The 18,796-nt window shown below is 41.9% G+C and overlaps 1 protein-coding gene across 1 annotated transcript in view; it reads left to right on the top strand.

The window, feature by feature from the left end:
* The window catches only part of arap2 (ArfGAP with RhoGAP domain, ankyrin repeat and PH domain 2), an 87,010-nt gene that overhangs the window by 36,463 nt on the left and 31,751 nt on the right, over positions 1–18,796 (top strand). The window contains exons 13-17 of the mRNA XM_030779115.1: positions 70–244; positions 2,773–2,898; positions 8,732–8,876; positions 9,724–9,826; positions 12,513–12,711. Coding sequence (XP_030634975.1) covers positions 70–244; positions 2,773–2,898; positions 8,732–8,876; positions 9,724–9,826; positions 12,513–12,711 — 748 coding nt within the window. The remainder of the gene's footprint in view (positions 1–69; positions 245–2,772; positions 2,899–8,731; positions 8,877–9,723; positions 9,827–12,512; positions 12,712–18,796) is intronic.

Here is an 18,796-nt window from a genome sequence, read left to right as displayed (position 1 = left end):
CACACACACTGTTTCATATGCATGTCTGTGTGTGTGTGTGTGTGTGTGCATGTGTGTGTGTGCGTGCAGGCACTGTGTGAAGCGGTAGTCACGCCTGATGTGCTCCGGACTATGTCTCTGGTGTTCAGTGGAGCAGATGTTATGTGTGCGACGGGACACCCTGAACACTCAACTCCATACCTCCTGGCTCAGAGGGCAGGCCAGAGACTTCAGATGGAGTTTCTCTACCACAACAAGCTCTCAGGTACGTGTGTGTGTGAGTGTGTGTTTTGCCCTATCACTCTCCTGACTGCATATCTTGTGTATCGTCCTCTCTGTCAGCAGCACAAACATTTGCTTCTGTGCTGATGAGCATAGTATGTCAAATGTACATGTCAAAGATGATGGTATAGAGAGAGAGACAGAGAGAGAGAGAAATCAGGCATATCTTTTAAGGTGTGGAGCTGCAATCCCAGTCAAGGTTACAAAGTGTGTGTTTGGTGCTAGTGAACAGACCCCAGGCCCCGGTGTGGACGGGCCTGTAAAGAGAGTGTGTTTGGAGGGCTGTTGTATTGCTCAGAGCTGTGGTGAGGGACATGTAATGAATAAGACAGTGTATGGAAAGCCCTGCTGTTGAGCTGGGCTAAAGTTTCCCAGGGGCGCTGTTTTGCATAATGTCTTACTGCATCTGTGCTCATTGGTCGACTGACACTCTACTCTGCCAGGGCCCTAATTGCAGGGCAAGGGGAGGGGGGGGTGTCACCTGGTTGCCATGGTGATAGGTATTATGGGCATTACTCACAGGATGCTGGGAATGTGCACCTCCCTGTGAGAAACACACACACACACACACACACGGACATGTTCACACGCATTTCCACTGATGCACACACACACCCACACACACACACTCATATACATACACACTCACACATACGCATGCTTACACTCATATGCATACACACACAGACACACATTCTTGCTCATGCGCGCTTGTTCACACACCACATACATACACACACGCACGCACACGCACACACATGCGCACTTTCACTCTATGACACACTGTTTTAAGAAGAGTTCTCTAGAGTTGAGGTGATCTTTGTAGATGTTTGTGTGCAATATGTTAGCTAAATGAGTGTGTGCTTTTGCTAAAGTGTGTGTGTGTATGTGTGAACTAGATTAGCTTTAGTTCACACTCCCGTCAGTTTAGCCCTGTGTTTACTGTACGCTGTCTATGTATGGATTAAGTTCAAACATTTCTGATATATGTTGTGATTAAACACACACACCACACACACACACACACACCTTGTGTGCTAAATTGTGGGGAGCTTCCATTATCTTCCATTAAAACAAAAGTAAAAAAAGAACTTAAGCCTAACCCTAACCCTGACCCTAAACATAAACATAGCCCTGACCCTAACCACAAACAGTTTTAGTTTTACCAGTAAGAACAGTATCCTGTATTAACAAGGGACCTCTTCCTTTTTGTTTTATCAGTGAAGTCTATGATTTTGACCCTAGTTTGGCAAGGTGTCCCCAGTAGAATAATGTATTTTCAGTCAAATCTCCTCCTATGTTAGCAAAGACAAGTACACACACACAAACAAATGCACATACAACATTTGACCAAAGCCAGTGACATTGGGTTTTCGTGACTGTGCACTTGGCAAGTCTGTACGTCCTTTTAATGTTTTCCTGGGTTTTGCATTTTAAATGAAAAATCTGTTTTCAAGTCTGAAGATTTTACACTGAGCCGAAATGCAGTCACCTCAGCTGGCGTGTCAGAGAACATAAGACCATCTCTCCTTAGAGCCAGACCAATGCATTGATCATCTCTGGTGCTGACTTTGAATACGTTAGCATTTTTTACTCCAGCTAACTGCTATGAGCATGCAGTCAAATGCTAACAGCAGTGTGAAGACTGTACAGAGCAGGTGATTGGCTGGATAATGGAATTTCATTTTTAACTGAAGCCCCTCAACTCTTGTCTGACTTCATTCCATTACATTTCTGAGAAAAAAAAATGTACTTCTCGAAAAATCTGCTTTTCTGAAGGTTCCTGATGGAAAAGCACAGAGCAGCTGAACTAGAATTCTGTGTTTTGTGACTTATAATGAGATATAACCCTTCCCTTCCCTTTTTTTGGCAATACATGGAAAGCCATTTGAAGCTGGAGGGGGAACATTGAGATCCCTCAATTAAAGGGGATTTTCAATTAAAGTTATTTTAACTTTGAGGACACGCAGGTAGATGATAAAAATCTCAGAGGTATCAGTGGCCTCTTCCTGAAGGAAATTGAAGCGGCTGCATCGGAGCTAATTGAATTCCAAAATGATAAGGTCAAATGCAGGGGGATCTGGAAGAGAGAAAAAAGAGAAGAGTTGAAGGAACAGGGACAGAAGAGTGTCAAGGGGAAGGAGGGAAAGAGAGAGAGAGAGGGGGATTTTGTCCTTTTCACACCTAGAGATTTCTTTCCTTGTGCCAGAGCTGAACAGCAAACAGTACCTTATAACTGCCTTTGGAGACAGTGAAAAATAAGAACAATGTGTACATGATAAATAAATTATACATCAAATCGTGAATGTTAAAAATGATTTAAAAAATTAATCATTTTTCACAAAGTGACTGTACCCCATTCAAAGAGGCAAATACAACATATTGAATGTGACAGATTTTCTACAGATGACTCTCTGACCATCAGTCACGTTCCACTCTACTGTGGTACACACAATGGAAAGAAATGATTTTTCATTTTTTTTTTCTCATTGTCTTTCTCTCTTCCTCTAGATTTCTCCAAGCTGGAGGTGGCTTGTGACAGTCGTTTTCCAGCTGATATTCCCTCGTTCATGGATGGATTTCTCTACTGCTCCGTCGGCTCATCCAAAGCCACACCCGACAAGAAAGGAAGAGACGGTAAGTCCTCAGTATCTGTCTGTTTATTCATTAACTCATCATGTCATCCATCATCCAGTTATCATTCCATTTAATGTATTATCCATCCCTCTATCCATCCATACATCCATCCATACACCCATTAATTCAACTGTTCGTTTTATGAAAAGTAGATGCATACTTTGAGCACCTGGAAGCAGAAGATAAAAAATAAAAAAAGCCTGGACAAGCTCAAGTGCTGGAGATGGTGCCTCACAACAACACACACACACAAACACACACACACACACACACACACACACACACACACACACACACACACAAATTTGTACTCTCCTCGCCCATGGAGGCGTTTCTCTTTGGAGGCCATTTAAAACTTTTAATCACTACTTTTCTTCTCCCTGTGCCTCTGAACAGCACCTACTGTGCTCATGTTGTGTTCCAGCCCAACATCTGGACTGGGGATGTGGGCCTGCTGGTAATTAGACAGGGAGAACCAGCTTTGGACCTCTCCCAAGGGAAGGGGGGCTGCTGGGGGGCCCTCCAACCCACCTACCTACATTTGTGGTAGGGTAACAGAACCAGCTGGATATCTCCCTTCCTCCTTCTCTCTCTCTCTCTCTCTCTCTCTCTCACTGTCTCTCTCCCTCTCGAACTCTGTCTTTCCCTCTTTTTCTTTGTGTTCCTAGTGGACAGAATATGCCTCCAACTCCCTATGCGTTAACTGTGTGTGTGTGTGCGCGTGTGTGCATCTGTGCGTGTGTGTGTGTGTGTATATGCGCGCATGAGTGTATATGCGTGTGTGAGTGTGTGTGTGTCTGGTGAGTGATGGGGAAAGACAGGGATGTAGAGAAGATTCATCCAGTAGAAGGGTTTCCAGACAGAAGGTGTCCAGACTCTAAAGACAGAGCAGAGACGTGATGACAAACTAAAGCCAAAACACAGCTTCAGCAGGGTATCTTTTCAGGACAGACAGAGAGAGATTTTGGTCTGACAATCAGTCGCATTCAGTATGGCTGAGACCAGATTAAAATCTCAAACGAGAGTGTTATGCGTTAAAATGATGATTTTTGAACCTTTAATTTTAGTGTTGGGATTTCTCTTTCCCTATCAACATGTGCACCCATTGAATTTACACAGTGTTTCTTTAGCTGTTGAGCTCTGTGAAGTTTTACATTTAAATTAGAGCCGTGACTGGTGGGTGCATTAGTGTAACATTGGGGGTGGGGGTGGGGGGGGGGTGACTTTTAAACTAGTCCTTTCTCTGCCAAGGGGAGACATTCATTGTTCCCTTCTGTCATTGTTCAGCACACCCTGCTCTTATTTATTTATTTTCTGAATAATTCATTTTTGTCTGCTTGACTACGGCAGCATTTAAAGGCGTGGGCCTGGCCCGTGTGAAAGCCTCGTGGCTCTTTGACCGGTAAATAGCTTGTTGCGGCATCTATTATAAAGCAGCTGAACAAGCTGCGCACTACGCTAATGGCACCTTAAGTGTAGCACGCCGCTGAAAAATTCAAAAGAGCTTCTTAAACTATGCATTTAAAAAAAAAAAAAAAAAAAAACTTCCTAAATCCAGAGGAAATGTTACCCTTAGACTCTCTCAAGGCAAGATGGGTAGCGGGGAGGCCGTGTCTGTTTCTCTCTCTCTCTCTCTCTCTCTCTCTCTTTTTTTTTTTTTTTTTACTTCTTCAAAGGAACCCGTTCAGCCAGGTCGCTTAAAATCTTTTCCTGTTAATGGTTTGATGCTCCGTGGATTAAAAAAAAAAAGAAAAAAATCTTCCTGTTGTTAATAATTCATATGCAGTTTCTAAAGATTTTAATACAAGTATAGCTGGCTGGGTTTTGTGTAGAAGCTAACACTTGTCTCTCTGCAGTCCTGTGTCTGTCCTCCCGTTTGGATTTTTTCTTTCTCTCTCTTTTTTTATTTGTATGGAAGGTGCTTTAAGTTTTGTCATAAATGAAGTAGAATGTCAGCATCTAGCAAAGAAAAATAGCTCATCTGCTCACTACATTTAAGTCTACAGACAATACTGCCTGTAATTAGAGAGAGAGAGAGAAAGAGAGAGAGAAAGAGAAAGAGAGAGGGAGGGAGAGAGAGAGAGAAAGAGAGAGGAAGGGAGAGAGAGAGAGAGAAAGAGAGTGTCCATCTTTTTATGTGCTGCCATGCTGAGATGTTGTTCTCTGTAATTTGATGTGAAATGCAGATCTTTCTGAAATGAAATGATTTCCCTCAGCAGGTGTATGTGTGATTGAGTGTGTGAATGAGTTTATCACTTCTGAAATTTGAAGGAAAACAGGTATATACAGGCAGGCACATACACACACACCCACGCATACACACATTATGAGTGACAGTTAGGGAAAACAAAACCTGTAATTTCTGATTAGTTTATTCTTACCTTCTTACCTCATGATTCCCCCCCCCCCCCCCCCCGTCCTCTCTGCTCCCTCCAGATTTGCTCCCCTGCTCCTCCCAAGGTCACAGTCACCCCTGCTCTATTCCCACTGATAACTGTCTCCCTCTCTCTGATGTGTCGAGCTTTACACTCCACACAGCCTGTCTGTCCTCTCGCAGCCCTGTGCCTCTCTCACTAACCCTCTCTCTGCTCTGGGTGGAGTCACAGGATGGCTCAGAACACTCTACACATGTATGATAATGGTAAGATGGTTTATACTGGGAGCATGGGTAGGAGAAATTAATTTTTAATACTGTACTCTGGGCTGGTTAAATGAGCATCTCTCTCTCTCTCTCTCTCTGTGTGTGTGTGTGTGTGTGTGTATATATATATATAACATGCAAAAACATGCACTCCTACACCCACATACACTCTCCCTCTTTGTCTAAGAAACTGCAGGTGAAATCAGAGGTTGTTTTTCTGGAGTTTTTTTTTTGTTGTTGTTTTTTTGAATATCCCATCTAAATACAATTTTTTTCCTCCCTTCTTTATGCTTCAGTGCAGGACAGAGTATGTCACTTTCTTGGTCATTTGACTACGCCCTCTGCTGCAGTTGTAGTTTTCACCTCAAAAGAAGACAGTTCTTTGGCATTCTGTGGGATCTACAGTGTAATATTTTTATAAGCATGCTCTACTGAAGATACTGACAAAGAGTTCTGGCTCTCTAGCAAATTCTTCTCCTGCTCTATAACGATCATATTAAATGAATCGGTTTTCTCACCTTTTACTAAGGTACCACTCCAGACCCTCCCTACAGTGTTCAGTTGGACTGACCCAGTCATGTCATATAGTTTACGTAATTTTCATATTTATATTCCTGGATGAGACCACACCCATCACAATAAATGTTCCTCCCCATATCACCCAGACCACGGCAGGAAAATGTTCTCTATGCAGAAACAGAACCATAATTTCCCTTTTCAGGAAGATGTTCTGCATGCAGAAACAGAACCATAAATTCCCTTTTCAGGAGGATGTTCTGCATGCAGAAACAGAACCATAAATTCCCTTTTCAGGAAGATGTTCTGCATGCAGAAACAGAACCATAAATTCCCTTTTCAGGAAGATGTTCTGCATGCAGAAACAGAACCATAATTTCCCTTTTCAGGAGGATGTTCTCCATGCAGAAGCAGAACCATAAATTCCCTTTTCAGGCTGTGGGAGGGGTTTCTTTGGGAGTGCTTCACACATCCACTCATCGTCTTGGTGATAACTGGATGACAGATGACTCCTTTGACCAGAAGACAGATGGTTTTCACTGCATTTTGAGGTGTAATAAGGTGTTACAGTAACCAGTAACCCAACCATAGTCTCCCTGTCTGTGATACTCTCAACTCACTTTTTTTTTCTCTTTCTTTCACCAAACCACTTCCTTTTGCTCTAGATTGATATTGCCTGTCATCTGATTCAGTTTTGCTTGTCTGTTTTTTCCCGCCTGTCGAGTCATACACACAGACACCGGTTGAGGACTACATGCTTCTGAAAACTTTTGTCCCTTAGTTGTCGGTGACTTTTTCTTTTTTTTTTTTCATCAGATGGCCAACCCAACATCATTTTTTTCACTCTCTCTCTCTCTCTTCAGATGGCAGCAAGCTGAGCCGTCTGTGTATTTTATTTCCCTCTGTTCGACAGGAGCATTGAATGATGTGTGTGATACAGTTGTATTTTTAAAGTGGAGTTATGTGAGATGCTTTTCTGTTCAGACCGTCTCCTTGGCGCTGTCTGTCCAGAAGGCCTTGGTTTGTACACAGTTGATTTTGTGCCATTTCTTCACAGTGTGGAACCCCCCCCCCCCCCCCCCCCCCCAACCCTCCTCCCATTCCACAGTGTCAGTGCAGTCTGTATGGACTGCTTCAGTTGCTCTGCTCTGCCTCCTGGATTTGGCCATTTTAAATTCCCTCATTGTAAATTCCATTCCCAAAAATAACACTCTTACCCTGCACATCCTGAGAGGACGACCTGCACCTGTATCCTGAAAAGAATGGCTGGAAGTTTTGCCCAAAGTTTGGGCTGATAGTTTTTCACAGATGGGGGGACAGAAGAAAGAGTTGAGTGAGACTGTCAGGTCTGGTTTTGGTCAGGGCAGGCTAGAAAAGTTATTAGCATTTTTTCTCTTTTTTGTACAAAACAAACAAGCAAACAAACAGGCAAGGCAATTCGAGCAACGCCAGCTGCTCACACATTTCAGAAAACAATGGCAGTAGCAAAACTAACCTCTGACCTTTCTGCTGTACTTCCTGCTTCAGCAGAAGGATGGATAGAGGCATCGCAGTAAATAAACTGGGAAGAGAGAAAGGGCAGTGGAAAAAGAGTCTATTTTTTGGCCAATGGATTGATGAAGTGTGGTATTTTGGTGAAGAAAGATGCGGACAGCCAGCATGATGGGGTTAGAGTGAATTTAATAAGACAGATTAGTGGATGACAGAGTATATCTTACCTTTAGCTGCCACACTGAATGGTTTTGTTAAGATTAAATACCACCTGTCTTTTCTGTAACCGTGTGTGTGTGTGTGTGTGTGTGTGTGTGTGTGTGTGTGGGACAATGCTTTTGAATGGTTTTCATGGTTGCATGGCCCACTCTTGAGGCCATTTGAAACACACACACATTCACATACACACACACACACACACACACACACAGTGTGTCAGAGGAACAAGTTTCCTTTCAATAAGCTTATCGTATTCTTTGTTTCTGTGTGACGTCTTAGAGACTGAGGGATATATTTGTGTCATGTTAAATGCTCCTCATGTCTGCTACAAACTGTTAGTGGGAGGTGACTTACACCTCCCCTTTTCTTTTGGAAACTTGCTCCTGTTCTCCTTCAGCTGCTCCACAAGAAACAAAATAATCAGCCATTAGTAATCAGCATTCATAAAAGAAACCCTGCTGAGGTATGAAGAGGAAAGATGAGAGATGTGTGTGTGTGTGTGTGTGTGTGTGTGTGTGTGCGTGCGTGCGTGCATGCGTGCATGTGCGTGTGAGTATGTGTGAACATGTGTGGAAGGCTGAAAAAAAACAGATGGTGATGTGACTTTGAGAGAATTTGAAACAAAGTAATACTGTGCTGAACTTTATGCTTGTTAAGTATGGAAATGGAACCAGATGAAAGACACAGATCCCCCCCGATACCTCCCACCATTCCCAAGATCTGGGGTGTGTGTATGTGTGTGCGTGTGTGCGCGCACGCGCGCACATGTGTTCTCATATTTTCTATTTGTCCTTGACCACAATGATGATGATTTTGATGATAGTAATCAAATTGGTTATGACTAGAATGATGACTGTGATGGTGTTGATTATGGTGATGTTGGGTTGGTCATGCCAAGTATGGCAGTGCACTGCACAAAAGCATACCTTCAGCAAACATTTCTGTATGTTTGTGTGTGTGTTTCAGACATGGTTCGGCGTTGGTGCACCCTGGAGGGGGGGTTCCTCAGTTACTATGAGAGTGAGAGAAACGCCACGGCAACCGGTCGTGTAGACATCCGTGAGGTTGTGAGCCTGGCCATGAGCAACACAGAGACAGTTACTGCAGCCGGGTGTGTCTTCTCTTCTCTTCTCTTCTTCTCTTCTCTTCTCTTCTCTTCTCTTCTCTTCTCTTCTCTTCTCTTCTCTTCTCTTCTCTTCTCTACTCTACTCTACTCTACTCCCCTCTTCTCTTCTTCTCCTCTCTTCTCTTCTCTTCTCTTCTCTACTCCTCTCCTCTCTTCTCCTCTCCTCTCCTCTCCTCTTGTCTTCTCTTCTCTACTCCTCTCTTCTCTTCTCTTCTCCTCTCCTCTCCTCTCCTCTCCTCTTCTCTCCTCTTCTCTTCTCTTCTCTTCTCTTCTCTTCTCTTCTCTTCTCTTCTCCTCTCCTCTCCTCTCCTCTCCTCTCCTCTCCTCTTCTCTTCTCCTCTCCTCTCCTCTTTCTTCTCTTCTCTACTCCTCTCCTCTCTCTTCTCTTCTCTTCTCCTCTTCTCTTCTCTTCTCTTCTCTTCTCTTCTCTTCTCTTCTCTTCTCTCCTCTCCTCTCCTCCATTTTCTTCTCTTCTCTTCTCTTCTCTTCTCTTCTCTTCTCTTCTCTTCTCCTCTCCTCTCCTCTCCTCTCCTCTCCTCTCCTCTTTTCGTCTCTTCTCTTCTCTTCTCTTCTCTTCTCTTCTCTTCTCTTCTCTTCTCTTCTCTCCTCTCCTCTCCTCTTGTCTTCTCTTCTCCTCTCCTCTCCTCTCCTGTCCTCACTTCTCTTCTCTTCTCTTCTCTTCTCCTCTCCTCTCCTCTCCTCTCCTCTCCTCTCCTCTCCTCTCCTCTCCTCTTCTCTTCTCTTCTCTTCTCTTCTCTTCTCTTCTCTTCTCTTCTCTCCTGTCTTCTCCTGTGTGTGTGTGTTAATTGTGTAATGTTGTGGACTCCCTCAGGGCAGTGTTCACCTTTGAGATGTATCTCCACTCAGAGAGAGTGCTGTTTTTTGGAGCGGAGACAGCTGACACACACAGGGACTGGGCTCATGCTATTGCCAAGGTGAGCCGTTCATGCGTGTGCACACACACTCACACTCATGCGTGCGCACACACATGCATGCACTCCACACATATACTGTTGTGTCAAAATAGATTTTACTGTATTCATATTGGTTTTTGGTGACATATAGCAAGTTGGTTAATAGGAATACGTTAGCATGTATGCATGTGTGTGTGTGTTTGTGTGTATGTCTCTCTCTCTGTGTATATATATGTGTGTGAGTGTGTTTGTGTGTCTCTCTCTCTCTCTCTCTCTCTCTCTCTCTCTGTGATTGTGTGTGTGCTTGTGTTTGTGTTGGCATGTGTGTTGGTGTATGTGTGTATATATGTGTGTGTGTGTGTGTGTGTTCTTTTTTTCTTGTCTTTGTAGAAGAGCATGACTGTCGTTCCCTTGATCTGTAACAAACACAGTAATGGAACATCTGGTTCTTCTGTATACTCACAAAGCCCTGGAACACTGTGTTCCTCTAATTCTCCCCTCTCTCTCCTTTTGTGCATTCAGCCTAAACAATACCTCTAATTAAACAGGACCTGTCTATGTGTCCAGTCCAGGCTAGACAGCCCCTCCGTGTCACCAGTTCAGTCAGACACCTCATCTCAGGCAGTTCAGGCAGACACCTCCTCATGTCAGACAGTTCAGTCAGACACCTCCTCATCTCAGACAGTTCAGTCAGACACCTCCTCATCACAGTCAGTTCAAACACCATCTCAACTCAGACAGTTCAGTCAGACACCTCCTCATCTCAGGCAGTTCAGTCAGACACCTCCTCATCTCAGACAGTTCAGTCAGACACCTCCGCATCTCAGGCAGTTCAGTCAGACACCTCCTCATCTCAGGCAGTTCAGTCAGACACCTCCGCATCTCAGGCAGTTCAGTCAGACACCTCCTCATCTCAGACAGTTCAGTCAGACACCTCCTCATCACAGTCAGTTCAAACACCATCTCAACTCAGACAGTTCAGTCAGACACCTCCTCATCTCAGGCAGTTCAGTCAGACACCTCCGCATCTCGGACGGTTCAGTCAGACACCTCCGCATCTCAGACAGTTCAGTCAGACACCTCCTCATCTCAGACAGTTCAGTCAGACACCTCCTCATCTCAATCAGCACCGTATACTGACTGTCTGCTCTTTTGGCTCTAAAGGAACAGAGATTATAAATCAAAGGGCTTGGAGGAGAATACTATGTAAAATGTGTTATTTGGCTTTAAAAGGCTTTAGAGAACACGTATACCCACAGCACAACTACAGTACAACCAATCACTACAGTGAACTGTTTAACTTCAGTACAACGAATAACTACAGAACAAACCAGAACTACAATACAACCAATACCAAGAGCACAGAACTACAGCAGAACCAGATATAGTACAGTCAGACCCATATAGTCAAAGACCACAGTCAGCACAGACAAAGCAAATCCAGTGAACAGTACCTTCATGGCATGAGTTAGTGCTCAGGATACAGTTTCCACTTTACAACTGACAGGACCTGACCTTGGACATATTAAAGTCATTTACAGGGTATACAGTCCACAGTGTTTGAATAAAATGAATTAGATAACTCACAGTGTGTTTTAATATTACTCACTCTGATAGTTGACTGAACTAGTTCTCACAGAGCAGACAAATGTCTGTTCATTTCAAAACTTCACATAGATTCCCCAGAAAAGAATTTCACATCATTAACCTACTTAAGACTCTGACAGATCAACAAGTAATAATTTCCTCACAGTGAGAATGGTGAACAAAACCATCTATCAGTGGTTTCGTAGACAAAACGTTATTAATAGCTTTCGTTAATTATGTTCCATCAAGTCTTTAATTAGTCAGCCAGAATTTGTCAAATCATCTTTTGACTAATCCTTCTGCATCCAGATGTGTTTAGACTTGTCTTATCTACACGATTTAGTGTTCATTCACGAGAATAAAGGAATTAGCCAGCATTTGTTGTTGAGTTATAACTGATAGGATGAGAGATGTACACGTAATGTAAATACAATTTACAATTTAGTTATTTGGCAAAAGCTTTTTACCAAAGCGACTTACAATCAGTGCATCAGTCAGAGTCAGATTTCTAATACCTTGTGAGCAGAGATCACAATAAGACCGAGCGTAAAATTGCCCCTTCGTATTGCGCCCCTGGAATACTTTGACAAACGCAGATACAAGACAAAGGTTTTTTTTTTTTTTTTTTTTCTTTTTTTTTTTAGGAAAGGGAGGTTAGGCATTGGGGGACAGGTGAATACTACTACTACTACTACTACTACTACTACTATTAATTGTTTATTTCATATGAATATGCAAGGACCGATGTACAGTAGAACATTCCTTGTTCATTTTAATTATGGGGTCTAAGTAATTATAATTAAACTACACCTTAAAGCTGCCTTTTGGGGAAATTAAATTCTGAAAGAAATACACAGAGAATGTGCTAAAATTTTTGAGGGTTACATTATGCAACCTCATATTCTTTTTTTTATTTCATAAAATATTTTTATTGCACACTTTTAGTATGTGTCCTAATGATATTGCATTCCTTGTGTTTGTTAGATTTAAAAATGTTTTGAATGTTATGGTTTTTATCACAATATGCATGTTGATTTTCTCTCTCTTTCTTCCCATTCTCCTTGTCTTTCTGTATGTCCATCTGTGCCCGTCGGTCTGTCTATCTCTGTCTTTCTCTCAGTGTTTCATCCCTGATAAAGCAGAGGCCCTTCTGAGGCGAGACTGTGAGCTGATTGGCTGGCTGTACTACAAGGAAGGTCATGATTTGTACCATTGGAGGATAGGCTGGTTTGCTCTGGTGGGCTCAGAACTGCTCTTCTGCTCCGGAGAGGAGGACACAGCTGAGGGAGAACTGCAGCTGAAACGCCTGCAGGAGCTTAGTAAGGATACACACACACACACACACACACACACGTGCACATGTACAGTTTAGAGACACACACTGTACATATACAGCACAGGAGTACATGCAAAACAAAAGCTTATTTTCATAGAAATAATCACTGCATCAAATATTTCTGTTTCTCATTTCTGTCTGATATAGAACATGCAGTGTTTTTAAAGTCTGTTAAAGCCTGTGTTTCTGCCAAAGCCCAGTGAGAGGGTTTCTCCTCTGGCTTTCCTCTTTCCTCATTGTCATTCCTGGTGTGTCAAAGAAGCAGCACTTTCTCACGACTTGACAAGGGGAGAGTCACAGTCTCATCGAGTCACAGTTCCCCTTTGTCCTCCTGTCTGCGGGGAAGAGAGTGCCGGGTTTTTGTGAAGCTTGGCAGACTGACGTTCACACGCTGGGGCCTTGCGCTATACTCACAACATTTTCAATCAATTGCGACAGAACGATCTGGAAAAAAAAGGCGAAAAAATCAATGAATCTCTCTCTTTTCTCAAATCCATTTAAGGCCAAAGTCAGGATCAAGCCCAGCCCCCCTCACACCCTAGGCAGGATTAAGATGCCTCAGGAGTGTGTGTGTGTGAGTGTGTGTATGTTTCAGTTATGAAGTGTCCCCTCTCGCGTTTACATCGCAGTAAGTGGAGAACAGAGAGACACCCCTGAGGACTCTGGTCTCTGCGACATTGGATTAGGACGCCACACCAACTCGACTATGGAACATTTATCTCTCTTTCTCTCTCTCTCCCTCTCCCTCTTTCTGACTCTTTCTCTCTCCTTGCTCTGGTTTCTTTTTTCTCTGCGGTCTGATCTTGTGATGAGAGGCAGTTGCTGTCCATGGTGCTGAAACCACCTCTTTGTTTTTGCTTTTTTTTGTTGTTGTTGTTTTTTTTGCATTGTAAAATTACTTCTGTCCTCAAGGCAGTTGCAAACAACAGAGTGAGGATGACTAAGATGAAATGTTGTGCCACAGACTACACTTATCTTTTTTTCTTTCTCCGTGTCTATATGCTTTATGATATGCTGACTACAGTGATTCAAAAAGTAATTAAATCTAAAAGAAAAAAAAATTGCACTGGTAATGCTGAGATTGCTGTAAAACATCTTAAATGTGATTTTACATGCAGTAAACTGTCCTAGAGCAAGTGTGTGTGTGTGTGTGAGAGAGAGAGAGAGAGAGAGAGAGAGAGAGAAAGAGAGAGAAAGAGAGGGAGAAAGAGTGAGAGAGTTGGTAATTGGTATGTTCTGTAATTTCACACAGTTCTAACCCCGCTAAAAGAACTACAGGCAATTAAACAATGAGTTGGCTTGGCATTTTATTTTCCTACCAGTGCATCTTAGATTTTATATAAAACCACAGGTTGGGATATCAGTGCCACAGAATCCCTTTGAACAAACATACACACGTATAGCATGTTATATGGAAATTACATCAAAGCGATTAAGGGGTGAAATTGAAATTTGCATTGAGTGGCTTTGTAACAGCACTGGTGAGAGATTTGTTGGTGTCTCAGGTCAGGAAATTTAAACAACCTTTACAAGTAATGTAAGGGTTTTTTTCTTGGCTTGTTGATAGCAGTGCTTATTTAGATAAATTAATGAATAAACCCTTTAATCAAACTCATTTTGAAAATAGCGCTTCGCTATGAGGGATAGCTCTCGTAACCTTATGTAACTTGTCCTTTTGAAGTCCTGTCAGGGGGAGAAAAAAACAGAAAGAGAAGACTTCAGTGCGTCACCCTCATGCGATTACCTTAATCACTGTAATACAAACAATGAGAGGAGCAGGTTAGAGAAATCTCGCCGCTAATTCAAAAGTTCAAGGCCTCTGGAGTTTTATTATTTTTATCCACCCCCTCCAAACACAAGGGGAAAAAAAGTTGTGGAAATTTGAGCAGAGAAACTGAGGATAAAGGGATTATTTGTTTGTTCAAACGGTGATAGCGAGTGTTTGTGTTTTCCAGATAACAGCGTTTTAATAAAGCTGTGTGCGTGTAGTCTGTGACAATTGCAGGTGTTTTTTTTTTCTCTCTTCTGAGCTAAAATATGCAACCTTCAAAAAGAGCAGTAATAGCAGTGTTAGACTTTATTCTTTTGCTTTAGGACAAATAGTTCAGAGTAACATATACATGAAAAAGCCATTTCATATTAAACAATCCATGCAACAGAATGACAACATTATACATGTATTATAAAAGAGAAAAAATGCTTTCAACACCATAAAATAAAGGCCAGATAGAGTGTGACCCTGACATGAAGGCTATTTAACCATGCATATGTGAATTATGTCAATTATACCATGTGAATTCATACTGTATGAATAATATGAATTTACACTGGTATAATAATAATGTCTAATGGGAATAATTTCAGTCATACTGTAAGTGGTGTTCTGGGGATTATTTCCATCTTTTTATTTCTTTAATCACGGAGCACCTAGTTAATCATGGACCCCCCCCCCCCCCCCCCCCTCCAAAAAAGTCTCATTCATAGCAGTTAGGTTTGTTTCTGTGCCCTCACTCACCGCAGAAATGGTTTTTCTAAAAGCAAATTCTTCTGACAGGACGGTTTCATCGCCCAAATCAGCTAAAGGTTAACACACTTGATAAAAGATTTATAGCGCAGAGTCAGGACCGAACAGTCATTCTTGAATGATCCTTTTTTTTTATTTTCTTTTTTTCCCTTCTCCCTACCTCTGGACCTTTTTTATGATTAAAACCATTGTACCTTTTTCTCTGCAGTTGTGTGTTCAGTCAGATATGTGTATAGCTTTGTAACTAGGCCCTGATCCTTTAGCTTTACCCTCTTGTCTTGTCATAAAGCCAGTGTCTCATTAGTGTTTGGTACTGTATGTGAATAGTTACATTAGTGTAGATCCTTCATGTCTCATTAGTGTTTGGTACTATATGTGAATAGTTACATTAGTGTAGATCCCTCATGTCTCATTAGTGTTTGGTACTATATGTGAATAGTTACATTAGTGTTGATCCTTCATGTCTCATTAGTGTTTGGTACTATATGTGAATAGTTACATTAGTGTAGATCCCTCATGTCTCATTAGTGTTTGGTACTATATGTGAATAGTTACATTAGTGTAGATCCTTCATGTCTCATTAGTGTTTGGTACTATATGTGAATAGTTACATTAGTGTAGATCCCTCATGTCTCATTAGTGTTTGGTACTATATGTGAATAGTTACATTAGTGTAGATCCTTCATGTCATGTTAGTGTTTGGTACTATATGTGAATAGTTACATTAGTGTAGATCCCTCATGTCTCATTAGTGTTTGGTACTATATGTGAATAGTTACATTAGTGCAGATCCCTCATGTCTCATTAGTGTTTGGTACTATATGTGAATAGTTACATTAGTGTAGATCCCTCATGTCTCATTAGTGTTTGGTACTATATGTGAATAGTTACATTAGTGTAGATCCCTCATGTCTCATTAGTGTTTGGTACTATATGTGAATAGTTACATTAGTGCAGATCCCTCATGTCTCGTTAGTGTTTGGTACTATATGTGAATAGTTACATTAGTGTAGATCCCTCATGTCTCATTAGTGTTTGGTACTATATGTGAATAGTTACATTAGTGTAGATCCCTCATGTCTCGTTAGTGTTTGGTACTATATGTGAATAGTTACATTAGTGTAGATCCCTCATGTCTCATTAGTGTTTGGTACTATATGTGAATAGTTACATTAGTGTTGATCCTTCATGTCTCGTTAGTGTTTGGTACTATATGTGAATAGTTACATTAGTGTAGATCCTTCATGTCTCGTTAGTGTTTGGTACTATATGTGAATAGTTACATTAGTGTAGATCCCTCATGTCTCATTAGTGTTTGGTACTATATGTGAATAGTTACACCACTTGACAGACTTGTCTCAGACTGGACCATGGTCTCCTCGCCTTTTTGACCAACAAATGTTCATCAGTGGACTCTAGCATGTCTTATCGACATCTGAGCTTGTGCGTTTGCTGGTACTTGGAAGGTGCTGGAAAGGGGACAAAACCAGAGGCTTGTGAGGAGTTTGCTCTGATGCCCTCCTCACTGTAACTTCTTGTTGCTAAAGTCCAGCAGCCCCCAAAAGCACACCCCCACTCAAGCCCTCGGTCATTCAGCACAGAGATGTACTGTGGTTATCTGTGCAGGGACTGAAGTCTTTCAGGCGCGTAACACTGAAGTCAAATAAACAAATAAGTTCTTGACTTGTGGTTGACCTGCAATTGAACCAGAAATATATAAATTGATTATTTTGGCCTAATAGTGACAGGAGGTTGTAACTGATGGTTTGATGGTTTTTGTGAGTCAGGATGACCAAGCAGCAAAGGCAAAAGGTGTTCAGCTCTGAGACACGTCCAAACAGCAAAGGCAAAAAGTGTTCAGCTCTGAGAGATGTAGGGATTAGATGGATTAGATGTTTTAGGATTAGGTATAACCTTTATGTTCAGTAGTATTTCTGTGCAAAAGGCACCTGTCAGAAGAAGACTGGAATATACGTGCGTGCGTGTGTGTGTTTGTAAAAATTGGAGTTAGCTGGTCTGGATAGTGGTTTTATGCCAGAGTGTGCTGTGAAGCAGTCATCAGTTTCAAGCAGTATTCAGCCTCTCCTCTATCTCCTGGTCCATGTGTCTCCATCAGGAGATATCCTCTTCTCTCTGAGAGACAGGGATTTTTTTCTTAAACTCCTTTGGATTATTAAGATTTTTGAGGTACACAGAAAGACTCCATGCAGAAAGACTCTATGCAGAAAGAATTTGCACAGAAAGACGCAAAAAAGGAGCATTATCTGAAGGCACAGCTGTGTAATTACTTAGATAATGAGTGTCCCTAAAGACATCCCATAATATTCTATCAAAACAGCCTTGAAGGTGAGTAACAGTGTCCTCGTTCCACAAAGTTTTCTCCATAGGTTTCTTTTTTTTTTTTTTTTGTTCCAAAAGTGGGTCTGACAGAGAGGAATGTGTGATGTGATGAGCCTAAAGGCTGCCTTATGGATGAGGGGAATTCATTTGGTGCGGTTACTGAGCAGGAATGAGGCATCACGGTTTTCTAAGACTGACATTTGACATACTGATAGTGAACACAGGTGACACTGTGCTTAGAAGACTAGTGTGTAAGACTACATTTTGGTGTGTTAGGGGAGGGTCTGGGTTTGTGTTTGCTGTGCTCTCCTTGGGTAAAAATGCATAAAAATCACTAACTACTGAGGGAAAGCTAGACAATTCCTAGGAACACAAACCAACTATTGCCAAAAACTGTCAGACTAGCCCCAGTTAAGGAACTTCCAAGTTGTATTTTTCTTTTCTTAATTTCTTTTTTTTTCTGATGTTGTCTTAGCTGAATTTACCTGGTAAGTGCCAAGGTTAGACTCTTGGCTGTTTGATTGGATTGTTGAATATTTGATTCTGATTGGCCAATGACTGTTCATTATGATCCCGTAAGCAGATGGGGATTTTTTATGTTTATTGCACGTTTATCAGTCATTATGTACACTCACAGGGAAAGCCCTAAAGTGCTGTCACTTTGTGTGTGTGTGTGTGTGTGTGTGTGTATGTAAGAGAGAGAGAGAGAGAAATGCAGAGAAAAAATTTGAGTGAGATGTGATACACTTGGACTCTGTACTGCACTGAGTAGCTGATGAAAATGACCAGACTCCATTAGACACTCTCTTCATTTACATACTCCAAGGCCTAATGAACAGCACCGTGGACCTCTCCAGTGAGTTCAGCTGGAAAGTTCACTCTGCAAGCAATTTCACAACAGCGACAACAACAACAACAACAAAATGCTCTCTCTCTCTCTCTCTCTCTCTCTCTCTCTCTCTCTCTCTCTCTCTCTCTTGCGCATGCTATCTCTCTCTCTCTCTCTCTCTCTCTCTCCCCCCACCTAGTACATCTACCTGCAACTAGCAAAAATGTGCAGCAGTTTCCACAGAGTAATTTTTCACCTCTCTGCCTTTTGTTTCATTCTGTCTGTGAGCATTATTATTAAGTCTCTCATACTCAGTCCTCTCTCTCTCTCTCTCTCTCTCTCTCTCTCTCGTACAATAACATAACCCACACATGA

This window comes from Chanos chanos, chromosome 7, assembly GCF_902362185.1.
Source record: "Chanos chanos chromosome 7, fChaCha1.1, whole genome shotgun sequence".
NCBI lineage: Eukaryota > Metazoa > Chordata > Actinopteri > Gonorynchiformes > Chanidae > Chanos > Chanos chanos.
The sequence above is the reverse complement of the archived record's forward strand: the minus strand, read 5'-3'. Positions and strand labels throughout refer to the sequence as shown.